The 16,796-nt window shown below is 45.7% G+C and overlaps 2 protein-coding genes across 2 annotated transcripts; one reads left to right on the forward strand and one right to left on the reverse strand.

The window, feature by feature from the left end:
- Nucleotides 1–2,547: 2,547 nt before the first annotated feature.
- On the reverse strand, nt 2,548–14,262 carry LOC119946749 (MAU2 chromatid cohesion factor homolog). The gene is made up of 4 exons (XM_038768187.1): nt 14,197–14,262; nt 5,378–5,468; nt 3,307–3,434; nt 2,548–3,159 (listed from the first exon to the last, which is right to left on the reverse strand). Exons 2-4 carry the CDS (start codon nt 5,454–5,456, stop codon nt 3,085–3,087), a joined length of 282 nt encoding a protein of 93 aa, XP_038624115.1. The 5' UTR covers nt 5,457–5,468; nt 14,197–14,262; the 3' UTR covers nt 2,548–3,084.
- Nucleotides 14,263–14,396: 134 nt separating this feature from the next.
- LOC119946742 (THAP domain-containing protein 11-like) lies at nt 14,397–16,085 on the forward strand. The gene is made up of 2 exons (XM_038768178.1): nt 14,397–15,367; nt 15,814–16,085. The coding sequence occupies exon 1, from the start codon at nt 14,524–14,526 to the stop codon at nt 15,361–15,363; it is 840 nt and encodes a 279-aa protein (XP_038624106.1). The 5' UTR covers nt 14,397–14,523; the 3' UTR covers nt 15,364–15,367; nt 15,814–16,085.
- Nucleotides 16,086–16,796: the final 711 nt, after the last annotated feature.

Genomic DNA, 16,796 nt, shown 5'->3' on the forward strand with positions numbered 1-16,796 from the left:
AAATACGATTGATTGATTGATTGATTGATTGATCCAGCAAGGAAGCGGTTTGGATGGAGAGGAAAGGGTGGACCTTGGCGATGTTGCGGAGGGGAGACCGGCAGGTTTAACAACCTGACCAGGCCACCTCAGGCTCTGAATTGTGTTCCACCCACCGTTTTGGGACTCTTTTTAAGGCAAGGATTATGTCTTTTCCTACTAATGAACTCTTCCGGGTACTTAGTACAATGAGAAGCAGCCTGAAGTGGGAGCCAAGGGGCCTTGGGTTCTAATTCTGGATCCACCATTTCCTTGTTGTTTGACCTTGGTCAAGTCCCTTAACTTCTCTGTGCCTCAACTTCCTCATCTGTAAACTCAGAATTAAATACCTGTTTTCTCTCCCCTTTCGATTGAGCCCCATATGGGATGAGGACTGTGTCCGTCCTGACTATCCTGTGTCTACTCTCCGCTTAGCACAGTTCTTGGCATATAGTAAGCTCTTTAAATATCACAATTACTATTAGGTTGTTTTCCATCTACCCCATTGCTTAGTAAAGTGCTTGCTACAAGTAGGCTTTTAACAGACACTATTATTACTAAAAAACAGCATTATTATCATTGTAGTGCTCAACTATTGATGGATTTTAGAGGCCATGACATTCATTCATTCATTCAATCGTATTTATTGAGCTCTTACTGTGTGAAGAGCAGTGTACTAAGCGCTTGGGAAGTACAAGTCGGCAACATATAGAGACGGTCCCTACACAACAACAACCCAACAAAGGGCTCCCAGTCTAGAAGGGGGAGACAGGCAACATGTGGAGACGGTCCCTACCCATCGGCGGGCATGCAGTCTGGAAGTGGGAGACAGACAACAAAACAAAACATATTAACAAAATAAAATAAATAGAATAAATATGTACAAGCAAAATAAATAAATAAATAGAGTAATAAATATGTACAAACATATATACATATATACAGGTGCTGTGGGGAGGGGAAGGAGGTAAGGCGGGGGGGGTGGGGGGAACGGGGAGAGGAAGACGGGGGCTCAGTCTGGGGGCTCAGTGACCTGACCAAAGTCACACAGCTGACCTCCTACAGCCCAGCCCACACCCTCCGCTCCTCTGCTGCTAATCTCCTCACCATGCCTCGTTCTCGCCTGTCCCGCCGTCGACCCCCGGCCCACGTCATCCCCCTGGCCTGGAATGCCCTCCCTCTGCCCATCCGCCAAGCTAGCTCTCTTCCTCCCTTCAAGGTCCTACTGAGAGCTCACCTCCTCCAGGAGGCCTTCCCAGAGTGAGCCCCCTCCTTCCTCTCCCCCTCCTCCCCCTCTCCATCCCCGCCGTCTTACCTCCTTCCCTTCCCCACAGCACCTGTATATATGTATGTACATATTTATTACTCTATTTATGTATTTATGTATTTATTTATTTATTTATTTATTTATTTATTTTACTTGTACATATCTATTCATTTTATTTTGTTAATATGTTTGGTTTTGTTCTCTGTCTCCCCCTTCTAGACTGTGAGCCCACTGTTGGGTAGAGACTGTCTCTATATGTTGCCAACTTGTACTTCCCAAGTGCTTAGTACAGTGCTCTGCACACAGTAAGCGCTCAATAAATACGATTGATCGATTGACTGATTATTTTATATATATTTGTACAGATTTATTACTCTATATTACTTGTACATATTTACTATTCTATTTATTTTGTTAATGATGTATATATAGCTTTAATTCTATTTGTTCTGACGATTTTGACACCTGTCTACATGTTTTGTTTTGTTGTCTGTCTCCCCCTTCTACATTGTGAGCCCGTTGTTGGGTAGGGACCGTCTCTGTATGTTGCCAACTTGTACTTCCCAAGCGCTTAGTACAGTGCTCTGCACACAGTAAGCGCTCAATAAATACGATTGATTGATTGAACAAAACAAAACAAGTAGACAGGTGTCAAAACCATCAGAATAATCTGATTTATCCAGCTCTGCAGCACAGAAGAATTCTAAAATGACTCCCCTTGGGATTTGGTCCACGTCCACCTCTTCCCCCATCTTGCTTGCACCCCAGAAACAGGCTGTTTTTGGAACTGCTGGTGTGTTGGAGTTGGGGCTGGATGGCTGTGCTTCTTTGGGGCTTCTGGAGGAGTGACATGGCAGTGGCCATATATTTTGGGAGGAAATGTTAAATAGAAGGTAAGGGGAAAGGGAAGGATCACCAACGATCCCCACAACCATTCCCAGGAGACAGTCAAAGGCAGGGAAAAGTGAGGCAGGTGTGAATTTGGACATTAAGAGAAGTACTGGAAAGAGCCCTGGCTTGGCAGTTAGAGGACCTGGTTTTAATCCTGGCTTCACCACTTAACTTCTGTAGGAGCTTGGGAAAGTCACAACTTCCCTGGGCCTCAGTTACCTCGGCTGGAAAATGGGAATTAAATCCTAATTCCTCCTGCTTAGACTGTGAGCTTCATGAGGGGCAAGGACTGTGTCCAACCTGATTAACTTATAGCTACCCTAGTGCTTAGAACAATGCTTGGCATGTAGTAAGTACATAACAACTATCAGTATTATTATTAATTTTATTACCATTTGGCATGATATAATTAAGGGACATCAAGGGAGAATGACAACTTCTTGCTTCTTGAGTTATTATTACATATTACATACATTACCCTGGTATTACATAACAGGGTGTCTGCTCTACTGCTTTTAACCTAAGAAGAACTTAACTAATCAAGAACAGGGTAGCATTCTAATCAAAACAAACCTATTAAACTGATATTTCACCACCTATTTCCTCCTAATAGTGTTCTCAATCCCGAGATACGTTATAACACAGGAACTTAAAAGGTGAAAAAAGACGGGTATGTTTATAACAATCAGCAACACATGCACACATACCAAGCATTATTGTAAAAACTAGCTTAAAAAACGCTCTTGGTTCCTGAGCACAAGACTACACGCCGTATAGTATTTTGTACTTTTGTATTTTTGAATATTGTATTTTTCCTACAGTGCTTTTACTACCTGAGAAATTACATGGTTTTTTTCTTCCCCTTCTTTCAATTCTCCTTTCCCCAATGCTTTGGCTGAATTCCTCTTTCACAAGAGGCTGGCCAAGCTGGTAGTAGTTCCATTCTGAGCCTGAAACTGTACAGGAGGAGGTCCATCTGTCCACTGAAAAGCAGAATAGGACAAAAATGTATTTATGTCAAGGAAAAAGAAAGACTTTAGAACCCAAAATTTTACTTCACAGGAAACATATCTCAATAATAATAATATAATAAATAAATATACTGCTTAAAAAAGACTGAGTCTTCATACCGTAATAAGGTTGTGCTCTGGAAGGCTACACGCTTCAATATGATCTTGGAGAAGCTGCTGAGAGAAGTTCTGATGAAGCTGAGAGGCTTCATGTGCATCCATTGCATTCCCACAAGCTTTACTTAGGTCTTGAAGGCAAAGACACAAAGAAATGCTGAAAGCACAGAATTTAATATAATTCAAAATGGAGTAGGTCCAATCTATAGCAATGGAGCAGCATGGCTTAGGGGAAAGAGCACAGACCTGGGAGTCAAGAGTTAGATCTAGGTACTACTTCCAGCTCTGGCATTTGCCTACTCTGTGACCTTGGGAAAATCCCTTCACTTTACTTCTCTGTGCCTCAGTTTCCTCATCTGTAAAATAGGGACTCAATACCTCTTCTCCCTCCTGCTTAGACTGTGAGACCCATTCAGATCAAGGTCTGTGACCTACCTGATTATCTTATGTCTACCCCAATGCCTAGAATAGGACTTGACGCGTAGTACCCTAACAATGATGATAATAATAGTCAAAATGGAGCAAACTGCAAAATATGCTCTACTGTTGGAATAATGATTTACTTTTTTAAAAAAGTAGGAGGAAAGAGAAGGATGAATGAATTAAAGTGGAAATTAAACATTCATTAATTCACTCATTCATTCAATCAATCGTATTTATTGAGCACTTACTGTGTGCAGAGCTTTGTACTAAACACCTGGAGAAGTACAACGGAGCAATAGAGAGAGACAATCCCCTGCCCACAATGAGCTCACGGTCTAGCGCGGGGCAGACAGACATCAGTACAAGTAAACATACATCAATATAAATAAAATAAATTGCAGATATAGTGCTGTGGGGCGGGGAGGTGGGGGACAGCAAAGTCAGGAGAGAGTCAGGGTGACGCAGAAGGGAGTGGAAGATGACTTCAAGTTTGGTCTACCTCCTAATGCACCGTCTAATTTTTTTTTTTCAGCCACTGTACAAACCACTGGGATAGATACAAGCTAATCGTTTTGGACAGAGTCCATATCCTAGATGGGGCTCACAGTCTTAATCCCAATTTTACGGTTGAGGCATGTGAGGTACAGAAAGGTTAAGTGACTTGCCCAAGGTCAAAAAGCAGACAAGTGGTGGAGCTAGGACTATAACCCAGATCTTGCTGACTCCCAGGTCCATGCTCTAGGCCAAGCTTTGATTCTAGGTTTTGCCAAAAGACTCAGGATACATGTCACCAAATGGAAGGGATTTAAAATCCAGGCTATAATAGCTCCTGGATTCTAAGGCAGTCTGTATTACTATGGCTTTTAATCAGTTTTTGGAAAAAATCAAGATAAAAGAACATAAAACCTGAAAGAAAAAAAAGTGACGATAACTAAACAAATTCTTAAATAATGCAAGATAAATTGGAATGCAAGATATGTAATGGCAAAAATGAGTTCCAGAGAGAAAGCTGGATAAAGAAAATGGACACTGAGCAGACGGACAACCATGTAACTCATGTCAATAAACTATGGTTCAGAGATTACTGTGATAAATTTAGAAGCATCTGTACTTCACTGGTGGAATAAGAGAATGCCATTTCTCTTAGCATGACATTTAGTCCCCAGATAAAAATGGGTAAAAAACAAAAATTTGTCAGTGGAGCAGAAATTTCCAACTCACCCAATAAAGTTCCATTCCACCCATTATTTACAGTTCTCACCTTCAAAATTGATCTCATGCCTCTGGAGCTTAAATATCCAAATGAAAGTTTAGGGAAAGGGGAGAAATACAGACAATCCCCCAGAGGGTCTTTTTTTCCCCATTTCTTCCTATTTTTGAGGTTTTACTCTGGGGAGAGTTCTGCAATGGGGGTTTGAGAATGCAGTATAAAATCAGACTCACTCAGCTTTGGTCAGTTAGGCTGGGAAAGTTCTATTCCCAGGTCCTTCAAAAGGATCACTTATCAGCAGTACTGCTGCCATTTTCAATTGCTCTACCTAGGAACTTGCAGAGAATGCAATCAGGTATTTATTTCTCCTGTTACTCCTGGTATTCCTAAAGATAAAGTTTCACATACTAGGTTGTTCAGCCATGCTGTTGCTTAACTCACCTCTCAGCAGAGCTGAAGACCAAAGCTGCACAGACATGTCTGGAATCTTGCTTGCCAGTTGCATGGCTGGCACCACCATGTTATTACTCTCCTGGCCAAGACATTAAAAAAAATCAGAAATTACTTCTTGGAAATGGATTAAAAAGGTATACATACATTATAACTGTTACCAAGAACAATTGTTTCGTTCCTGTCAAATGGGCTAAATTTTGGATCACTTGCTTATACCAGTAAATCAGTCACTCGTATTTATTGAGCATTATTGAGCATGCTCTACTGAGCGTGGCTCAGTAGAGAAGCAGCGTGGCTCAGTGGAAAGAGCACGGGCTTTGGAGTCAGGGGTCATGAGTTCGAAACCCGGCTCTGCCAATTGTCAGCTGTGTGACTTTGGCCAAGTCACTTCACTTCTCTGGGCCTCAGTTCCCTCATCTGTAAAATGGGGATTAAGACTGTGAGCCCCCCGAAGGGACAACCTGATTCTTTTTTTTTTAAGCGCTTAGTACAGTGCTCAATAAATACGAGTGAAAGAATGCATTATTTTGTGCTTGGACGAATACAACAGAGTTAGTGCCCAAGGAGTTTGCACTCTGGTAGACGGGACAGGACCGAAAATAAATAAATATTCTGGGAGCACTAATGGAGTTTAAAGATATCTACGTTAAGTGTCATGATGGAGAAACTAGGTGAATTCCTAATTGCTCTAGGGAATGAGAAGTCAAGGTAGCTGGTTAAAGTGTCAGCAGGAGGTGGTGACATAGGGTGGGGAGAAAGGAGATGAATATTTTTCACTGAGATGTGCTATCCAAGAGAGGGACGTTTACTTAAAAAAATACCCCGGGGAAGAAGAATTTACCTATTCTTTCCCAATAAAGGGAACCTAAATGCTTAAGGCAAAATTATGTAAATAGACGGTTATATAAAGCTGTCTGAAAAAATGAAAATGAATCGCAAAACTTCTCTTGAGTTTCACATTGTTTCCATCAAAGAAAGCTCAGAATAAAAATTCTTAATAGATCCTCTACCACCCAAACTGAGCTGAACCTAATTCATTCATTCAATCATATTTTATTGTGTGCATAGTGTGTGCAGAGCACTGTACTAAGCGCTTGGGAAGTACAAGTTGGCAACATATAGAGACGGTCCCTACCCAACAATGGGCTCACAGTCTATCTTCCTGGAGGGGGGGGAGACGTCATTTTTATCATTACTATTATGGTACTTGTTAAGCGCTTACTACGCGCCAAGCACTGTTCTAAGCGCTGAGGTAGATACAAGTTAATCAGGTTGGACTCAGTCTCTGTCCCACATCGGGCTCACATTCTTAATCCCCACTTCAGCGATGAGGTAACTGAGGCCCAGAGAATTTAAGTGACTTGCCCGAGTCCACACAGTAGCCGGGATTAGGACTCAGGTCCTTCTGCCTCCCAGGCCCATACTCTATCCACTAAGCCATGCTGCTTTTCGCCGAGACCCCTAAAAAATACGAAGGCAGAGAAAAAGGAAGGAAACACGTCGAGGATACTCCAAACAAAGCTGAATCTATTTTGGTTTCGATTTTTTCAATCAATCAAGGTGTTGGCGGGTTCTGATCCCGGCTCCACAACTTGTCTGCTGTGTGACCCTGGGCAAATCACTTCACTTCTCTGTGCTTCAGTTAACTCATCTGTAAAATGAGGATTAAGACCGTGAACCCTCTGTGGGGCAACCTAATACAACCTTGTATCTACCCCCGCGCTTGGAACAGGGCTTGACACACAGTAAGCACTTAATAATACCGTTATTATTATTATTAATATTATTAACAGGAGGGAGCCGTGGGATCAAAGGAGGGGTTTTTTTGGAAAGGGGAAATATGAGCAAGTTTGAAAGCAGTGAGGAGAAAAGCCACTGGAAAGCAAACAGTTGAAGACAGAGGTTAGGGAGGGAAGAAGGTCAATAGGGGCAAGAGATAGGGGATGTGGGGGAGACAGAGACAGGGGACAGAGAAGCAGTGTCGCCTAATGAATAGAACAAGGGCCTGAGGTCAGAAGGACTTGGCTTCAATGCTCTCCATCACCTTGCCCCCTCCTACCTCACCTCCCTTCTCTCCTTCTACAGCCCAGCCCGCACACTCCGCTCCTCTGCTGCCGCTCACTGTGCCTCATTCTCGCCTGTCCCACCATCGACCCCTGGCCCACATCCTACCCCTGGCCTGGGATGCCCTCCCTCCTCACATCTGCCAAACTAGCACACTTCCCCTCTTCAAAGCCCTACTGAAAGCTCACCTCCTCCAGGAGGCCTTCCCAGACTGAGCCTCCCTTTTCCTCTGCTCCTCCCTCCACTCCCCATCACCCCGACTCCCTCCCTCTGCTCTACCCCCTCGCCCCCCAGCACTTGTGTATGTATTTACATACTTACTATTCACTATTTACTATATAGTGAATTTTACTATATATGTATATATTTATATACTATAAATACTTAAATATGAAAATTTTTCATATTTACTATATATGCATTTACTATGATGCATATATATCTATAATTCTATTTACTTATATTGATGCCTGTCTACTTGTTTTGTTTCGTTGTCTGTCTCCCCCCCTTCTAGACTGTGAGCCGGTTGTTGGGTAGGGACTGTCTCTATCTGTTCCTGAATTGTACTTTCCAAGCACTTAGTACAGTGCTCTGCGCACAGTAAGCGCTCAATAAATACGACTCACTGGCTGACTGACTGAATGAATGAATGATTCTAATCCTGCCTCCACCATCTGTCTGCCTTGTGACCTTGGGAAAGTCACTTCAATTCTCTGTGCTTCAGTTCCCTTCTCTGTAAAACAGGGAGTAAGACTGTGAGCCCCATCTAGGGCACGGGCTGCATCCAACCCGATTACCTTGTATCTACCTCTACCCAGCGCTCAGAACAGTGCCTGGCACATAGTGAGCACTTAACAAAAGAAGTTTAAAATAAAAAAAAGAGTGGGGGGTAGAGAAGGAAGAGGGAAGGAAGAAGGGGACCGTTTCCATGTAATGGAGGGGGCAGAAGCCAGACTGCAGGGGCTCAAGTAGAGAATTAATCAATCAATCAATCAATCAATCAATCATATTTATTGAGCACTTACTATGGGCAGAGCACTGTACTAAGCGCTTGGGAAGTACAAATTGGCAACATATAGAAACAGTCCCTACCCAACATTGGGCTCACAGTCTAAAAGGGGGAGACAGAGAAGAAAAACCAAACATACTAACAAAATAAAATAAATAGAATAGATATGTAGAAGTAAAATAAAGAAATAAATAGAGTAATAAATATGTACAAACATATATACATATATACAGGTGCTGTGGGGAAGGGAAGGAGGTAAGATGGGGGGGATGGAGAGGGGGACGAGGGGGAGAGGAAGGAAGGGGCTCAGTCTGGGAAGGCCTCCTGGAGGAGGGGAGCTCTCAGCAGGGCCTTGAAGGGAGGAAGAGAGCCAGCTTGGCGGATGGGCAGAGGGAGGGCATTCCAGGCCCGGGGGATGACGTGGGCCGGGGGTCGATGGCGGGACAGGCGAGAACGAGGTACGGTGAGGAGATTAGCGGCGGAGGAGCGGAGGGTGCGGGCTGGGCTGTAGAGGGAGAGAAGGGAGGTGAGGTAAGAGGGGGCGAGGTGATGGAGAGCCTTGAAGCCCAGGGTGAGGAGTTTCTGCCTGATGCGCAGATTGATTGGTAGCCACTGGAGATTATTGAGGAGGGGAGTACTATGCCCAGAGCGTTTCTGGACAAAGATAATCCGGGCAGCAGCATGAAGTATGGATTGAAGTGGAGAGAGACACGAGGACGGGAGATCAGAGAGAAAGCTGATGCAGTAGTCCAGACGGGATAGGATGAGAGCTTGAACGAGCAGGGTAGCGGTATGGATGGAGAGGAAAGGGCGGATCTTGGCAATGTTGCGGAGCTGAGACCGGCAGGTTTTGGTGACGGCTTGGATGTGAGGGGTGAATGAGAGAGCGGAGTCGAGGATGACACCAAGGTTGCGGGCTTGTGAGACGGGAAGGATGGTAGTGCCGTCAACAGAGATGGGAAAGTCAGGGAGAGGGCAAGGTTTGGGAGGGAAGATGAGAAGTTCAGTCTTCGACATGTTGAGCTTTAGGTGGCGGGCAGACATCCAGGTGGAGATGTCCTGAAGGCAGGAGGAGATGCGAGCCCGGAGGGAGGGGGAGAGAGCAGGGGCAGAGATGTAGATCTGGGTGTCATCAGCGTAGAGATGATAATGGAAGCCGTGGGAGCGAATGAGGTCACCAAGGGAGTGCGTGTAGATTGAGAACAGAAGGGGACCAAGTACTGAACCTTGGGGAACCCCCACAGTAAGAGGATGGGAGGGGGAGGAGGAGCCTGTAAAAGAGACTGAGAAAGAGCGATCAGAGAGATAAGAGGAGAACCAGGAGAGGACGGAGTCTGTGAAGCCAAGGTCAGATAGCGTGTTGAGGAGAAGGGGGTTGTCCTCAGTGTTGAAGGCAGCTGAGAGATCGAGGAGGATTAGGACAGAGTATGAGCCGTTGGATTTGGCAGGCAGGCGGTCATTGGTGACCTTTGAGAGGGCAGTTTCCGTGGAATGTAGGGGACGGAAGCCAGACTGGAGGGGGTCGAGGACAGAGTTGTTGTTGAGGAATTCTAGGCAGTGCGTGTAGACAACTCATTCAAGGAGTTTGGAAAGAACTGGTAGGAGGGATATGGGGTGATAACTAGAAGGTGAGGTGGGGTCAAGAGAGGGTTTTTTTAGTATGGGAGAGACATGGGCATGTTTGAAGGCAGAGGGGAAGGAACCAGTGGAGAGTCAGCGGTTGAAGATGGAAGTTAAGGAGGGGAGAAGGGATCGAGCGAGAGATTTCATGAGATGAGAGGGAATGGGGTCAGAAGCACAGGTGGCCGGAGTAGCACTTGAGAGGAGGGAGGAGAGCTCCTCTGAGGATACTGCTGGGAAGGATGGGATTGTAGCGGAGAGTGTTGAGAGCCGGGGGGTTGGAGAAGTGGGGGAAGTGACTTTGGGGAGGTTGGACCTGATGGATTTAATTTTGTTAATGAAGTAGGAGGCCAGATCGTTGGGGGTGAGGGAAGGAGGAGGGGGAGGAACCGGGGGCCTAAGAAGGGAGTTGAATGTACGGAAGAGGTGGCGGGGGTGATCGGCATGGGTGTCAATAATGGAGGAGAAATAGTTTTGTCTGGCAGAAGAGAGGGCTGAGTTAAGGCAGGAAAGGATAAACTTGAAGTGAACGAGGTTGGCATGGTGTTTAGACTTTCGCCAGCAGCGTTTGGCAGCTCGAGCATAAGAGCGAAGGAGGCAGACAGTGGCAGTGATCCAGGGCTGTGGGTTAGTGGTACGAGAGCGGCGAAGGGAAAGGGGAGCGAGTGAGTCTAGCTGAGTAGAAAGGGTAGAGTTGAGAGCAGTAATCTGATCATCAAGACTGGGTAGAGAGGAGAGGGAGGCGAGGTGGGGTGTGAGGCGCCCCGAAAGATGGGTGGGGTCAAGAGAGCGGAGATCTCTGTGAGGGAGTAATACGGATTTACAGGGGGAAGGAGTGTGAGAGAGGACGCAGGTGAGAAGATTATGATCAGAGAGAGGGATTTCAGAGTTGGTGAGTGTGGACACAGTGCAGCAGTAGGGGATGATGAGGTCGAGGGTATGACCAAGTTGGTGAGTGGGTGAGGTGAGGTGGAGGAAGAGGTTGGCAGCGTCAAGGAGAGATAGAAGGCAGGTGGCAGAGGAGTCGTTAGGGATATCCATGTGGCTATTGAAGTCTCCAAGGATCAGAGTGGGCATGGAGAAGGAGAGAAGGAAGGTGAGGAAGGGGTCAAAGTCGTTAAAGAAGTTGGAAGTGGGGCCAGGAGGGCGGTAGATGATGGCTACAAGAATCTGGAGGGGGTGGTAGAGGCGAATAATGTGGGCTTCAAAGGAAGGGAAGGAAAGGGAAGGAGGAGGAGGGATAGTGCGAAAGCGACATTGGGGGGCGAGAAGGATACCGACACCTCCTCCTTTTCTGGTGAGTCTGGGGGAGTGCGAGAGCTTCCCACTGCCCTTCTGAGAGCTCATCTCCTCCAGGAGGCCTTCCCAGACTGAGCCCCTTCCTCCTCTCCCCCTCGTCCCCCTCTCCATCCCCCCCCGTCTTACCTCCTTCCATTCCCCACAGCACCTGTATATATGTATATATGTTTGTTCATATTTATTACTCTATTTATTTATTTATTCATTTAACTTGTACATATCTATTCTATTTATTTTATTTTGTTAATATGTTTGGTTTTGTTCTCTATCTCCCCCTTCTAGACTGTGAGCCCACTGTTGGGAAGGGACTGTCTCTATATGTTGCCACCTTGTACTTCCCAAGCACTTAGCACACAATAAGCGCTCAATAAATACTATTGATTGATTGATTGATTGATTTATAAGGCAGTTGTTTCCTTGACTTGTCCCTTTCTCCCTCCATCACTTCCTCCCAGATGAGCAACAGCATGAAAAGGAATCCAGTGATGGGAGAAAATCACATAGATACTACAGATTATAGCTCTGACACATCTGCCCATCATTCAGTGGTATTTATTGAGCACTTGTGTGCAGAGCACTGGGCTAAGCACTTGGGAGAATACACTCTAATAGGGTTGGTAAATGCAGTTTTGAAATTACAGTGCTACATTTGAGATCCAGTGGAGGCTGTTATTGGAAATATATTATTTTTGGGGGAACAATGTTTGTCTTGTGTGGATGTTTTGATGGGTTTGGCGAAAGCACTGTGTATTCTTCAGACTTAGTGTTTTGCTCTGAGGCTTAGTATTTTTTGACAGTAGAGTGAAGCATTTGAACCCCCGATACATGGATGTGATAGTTTGATATTGAAGTATGAGAACTTTGGCACTTTGAGTCAGAGCCAACCTTGGTCCTTATTGTGAGGCCAAAGGGTGACTCGGTATTATCAGTATTCATACAGTATGTTTACATTCACCTTTACCTAGGAGCCTTTAGGATACTCTCCCCCTCCTCCCCTACCCCATCCCCCCACCTTACCTCCTTCCCCTCCCCACAGCACCTGTATATATGTATATGTTTGTACATACTTATTACTTTATGTATTTATTTATTTTACTTGTACATATTTATTCTATTTATTTTATTTTGTTAATATGTTTTGTTTTGTTGTCTGTCTCCCCCTTCTAGACTGTAAGCCCTCTGTTGGGTAGGGACCGTCTCTATATGATGCCAACTTGTATTTCTCGAGCATTTAGTACAGTACTCTGCACACAGTAAGCACTCAATAAATATGATTGAATAAATGAATGAATGAATGAAAGACACATTAAAGTCATGCATGAAAGTAGGTGGTTTTATTTCCCATCCTCCTGTCTCTCCCTGCTTCAGTCTATACTTCACTCAGCTACCTGGATTATCTTTGTACAGAAACATTCTGGACATGTCACTCCCCTCCTCAAAAATCTCCAGTAGTTGCCTGTCAACCTTCGAATCAAGCAAAAACTCCTCACTCTCGGCTTCAAGGCTCTCCATCACCTCACCCTTCCTACCACAACTCCCTTCTCTCCTTTTACACCCTCCACTCTGCACCCTCCACTCCTCTGCCACTGCTAACCTCCTCACTAGGCCTCGTTCTCACCTGTTCTCGACCCCTGGCCCATGTCCTTCCCCTGACCTGGAATGCCCTCCCTGCACACATCCACCAAACTAGCTCTCTTCCTCCCTTCAAAGTCCTACTGAGAGCTCACCTCCTCCAGGAGACCTTCCCAGACTGAGTCCCCATTTTCCTCTCCTCCTCCCCTCTCCATCACCCTCCTGACATACAGCCTTGTATATATTTGTACATATTCATTACTCTATTAATGATGTGCATATAGCTATATATTTATTTTGACAACTTTGACACCTGTCTAGATGTTTTGTTTTGTTGTCTGTCTCTCCCTTCTAGACTGTAAGCCCATTGTTGTGTAGGGACCATCTCTATACGTTGCTGAGTTGTACTTCCCAAGTGCTTAGTACAGTGCTGTGCACACAGTAAGCGCTCAATAAATACGATTGAATGAATGAACAATGAACGGATCTGGAAAAAAAGTTCTCTCTAATTTATAATATTTAAGTAGGCCATTATAAATTGTGGCCATCATCTCCAATGCGCTGGCAGTACTCATCACAAAACTGATGTTTGACTGGTGCTTCGGAAGGAGGCCAAGGCAGGCGCTTTCCTAGCAATTAATTCTCAAAAACTGAAAGTGGTGGAAAGTCATACTTGGATTATTTGTCTATTCTTTCTCACAAACAACCCGGCCTTGAGGTTGCCCAAGGTGGGGTGAGTCAGATCTTCAAAATGATTAATAGATTATTAAAACAAAACTGCTTTTTGTGCAAATGTGCTAAAACGGCACAACTTTTTGTGCTGAAGCCAGAGCTGGTTTAAAAGGCAGATTAGAGTCATGCTTGCATCCTCCTGTCTCTCCGCGCTTCAGTCTATACTTCACTCAGCTACCCGGATTATAATTTCCCTCCCCGCCTGTCCACTCCCACCCCATTTATCCTTTCATTTTATCTCCAGAGCGAAACTCTTCCTCTATGGCCTTAGCCGGTCTCACGGATACCTACCTCCTCCCTACCGGGCTCCGGCCGCAGGCAGTACTGCTCTGACAGGCAGAGTGGAAGAGCCCCTGGCGGCCTGCATGGTATCACATGACTTTTAGGCTCCAAGTCCCGCCTCCCCCTCCCCCGACACCACCCCCAACTCGGGAGGTCCGGAGACCCGATAATATACACTTTGCGAAGGTCTAGAAAAGCGACTCCATAAACCGTTGCTTAATGCGATCACCTCAAAGAATCACGCGTCATCAACACACCGTAAACCGAAATCCAGAAAAACGAGGCGGAAGCCCAGGAAGTTCAGTCACGCCAAGTGACGCGGGGTCACTCTTTCTCACCAGAAGCTGATCCGGATGCAAATAGCAGTAAAGCGGAAACGGGGGTTGTGAGGCATTGTACGGTGCTCAGTCTTCCTCTCCCGGAGCCCGTGGCGCCGGGAACAGCAGGTGGGGCCGACGGGTTCAGATTATCGAAGCTATTCTCTGGAGGCTGGTGCCGCGGTTTTATCCTCAGGACAGAAGGAAACCTGGGTGGACAATCTATCCAGACCACTGCGATGCCGGGCTTCACCTGCTGCGTGCCGGGCTGCTACAATAATTCACATAGGGACAAGGCGCTACACTTCTATACTTTTCCCAAAGACGCCGAGTTGCGACGACTTTGGCTTAAGAACGTTTCCCGTGCAGGTGTTAATGGCTGCTTTTCTACCTTCCAGCCTACCACGGGCCATCGCCTGTGCAGTGTCCATTTCCAGGGCGGCCGTAAAACTTACACAGTGCGGATACCCACCATTTTCCCTCTGCGCGGTGTCAATGAGCGTAAGGCCACTTGCCAGCCTGCGCCTGAGGGGTCCCGGTCTTCCAGGACCTCCCCGAGCAGAAGGCAAAGGCAGAAGCAGCCGCAGCAACCTCAGCTGCAACCCTTGGTTTCTATCCCAGCAGCCAATCTACTAACTCGGCAGACAGCTGTGGAAGACAGCCATACTCCCGCAGCACCACTCCTGCTAATGGGTGGCACCAAAAAGTCCGCAGAAATAACTGGGCAGATGGGATTCATGGCATTTGACCGTGCCCCTGAAACTGGGCTGGAACTGGGTCATTCATCGATCAACACCATTGAGGCTAATTGTTCAGTGGCTGGAGTCCGACTGATGATAGAGGGAGAGGAAGGCTTCCTGCACATGACTTCTGACCATTCATACTCGCTATCTTCGTATACAACGGAGGAAGAGTTACTGCATAAGCTCAACGAGCAACGGGACATCCTGGCTTTAATGGAGGTGAAGATGAAGGAGATGAAGGCCAGCATCCACCAACTGCGGATCACAGAAGCCAAGCTCCGCGAAGAGCTCCGGGAGAAAGACAAGTTGCTTGCCGTGGCCGTCAACTGTAAATAGCACAGTATGTGTAGAAACCACTCACACCTGAGCCTGGTGACCCCACCAGATACTCTGGGGCCCTAGTTTCTGTCGTCAGTTTAATATCAGGGGCAGATGGGATGGTATTGCCCTCGTATTTATCTAGCATTGAAACCCTGGGCCTGCCTTGCACTTGATCATGCAGCTTCTCCACCCTCCAGTATTGAAAAGAACCCGGTGAAGTTAGGCATCTGTAGACCCTGAGATCAGTCCAAGGAGGCAGTAAGTGGGAGACTTTGCGCCCTCAGGCCAGGACTTGGATAGCAAGGCAACCAGAGGCCTAGAGAACTTATGTTTAGTATTCTCCCAGATTTTGAGGAATCCTCATTAGAAGCAAAGTTGGATCGAGGCCACAGCATCGGGTTCAGCTCTCCTCAGTCCTTGCCCTCATCTCTTTCTGTACCCTTTTCCTCTGTTCTTCTGTCGTAGAATTGTAAGGCGTTCAAGAGTCACTGGGATAGAGTGGAACATTTTATACTTGGACCAGCCCCTTAATTCTGGACATTCTTCCAGGAGCCACAATGAAATTTCCCTTTGAGTCCTTTTTTGCTGATAGAGGCCCCAATCTGCCAGGGAGGTGAGCTTGAAACAAACAGAAACTTTGTTAATATTTTCTATTTGTTACAAAGTTGTCTTCTTCACAATTAAAATTACACTTTTCACTTTGTTCTGTTGGCAAAATGAGTAAAACAGGAAAACACACGTTACGAATGTGACCTTCCTAGTGCTTATCTTAATACTCAAAAGGGCTTGACTGGTTTGGAGCAATAAAAGGAAATTTGTGATGATCTGAGCAAGTACATTCCCATTTTACTCAGGTGTCATGGGCTATAAGGCTAGATGGAATGACCCTTCTATATTTAGTTAGGCTTTAAGGTTTCCATTTAGTGAAGCAGTGTGTTGTACTGAACCTGAGCACAGGCCTGAAGTCAGAGGATGTTGGTTCTAATCCCGGCTCTGCCACTTATCTGCTGTGTGACATTGGGCAAGTCACATAGCTTCTCTATGCCTCAGATGTCACGTATGTAAAATGGGATTAAGTCCGTGAGCCTCATGTGGAACAAGGACTACGTCCAATCTGAGTACTCTCCCAAGCGCCTGGGACAGTACCGTGCAAATAGTAAGTGCTCAGTCAATCCATTTGAATGACCGACTGACTGACTGACTGATTTAAGTTAGAATAAGAACACAATGTGAAAGCCAAGGGTTTTTGCCATTAGAACCCATTTACACCAGAGTACAGTGCTAGTGCCATGCATACCACAAAATATTACTCCTACTACTAACTACTATTACTACTAATATTACTAGTAATAGTAATAATAGTTGTAATAATTATGACATTTATTATGTGTTTACTGTATTCCAGGCACTGTACTAAGTGCTGCGGTAGATACAAGATAATCGCTTTA

This window comes from Tachyglossus aculeatus, chromosome Y3, assembly GCF_015852505.1.
Source record: "Tachyglossus aculeatus isolate mTacAcu1 chromosome Y3, mTacAcu1.pri, whole genome shotgun sequence".
NCBI classification, from domain to species: Eukaryota; Metazoa; Chordata; class Mammalia; order Monotremata; family Tachyglossidae; genus Tachyglossus; species Tachyglossus aculeatus.

Excerpts from the sequence above, each read along its gene's own strand:
- LOC119946749 (XM_038768187.1), bottom strand. The coding sequence starts at position 5,456 with ATGGTGGTGCCAGCCATGCAACTGGCAAGCAAGATTCCAGACATGTCT. Across the intron at positions 3,435-5,377 it reads GTCTTCAGCTCTGCTGAGAG|ACCTAAGTAAAGCTTGTGGG; the intron begins GTGAGTTAAGCA and ends TTTGCCTTCAAG. Across the intron at positions 3,160-3,306 it reads CAGAGCACAACCTTATTACG|TGGACAGATGGACCTCCTCC; the intron begins GTATGAAGACTC and ends TCTGCTTTTCAG.
- LOC119946742 (XM_038768178.1), top strand. The coding sequence starts at position 14,524 with ATGCCGGGCTTCACCTGCTGCGTGCCGGGCTGCTACAATAATTCACAT.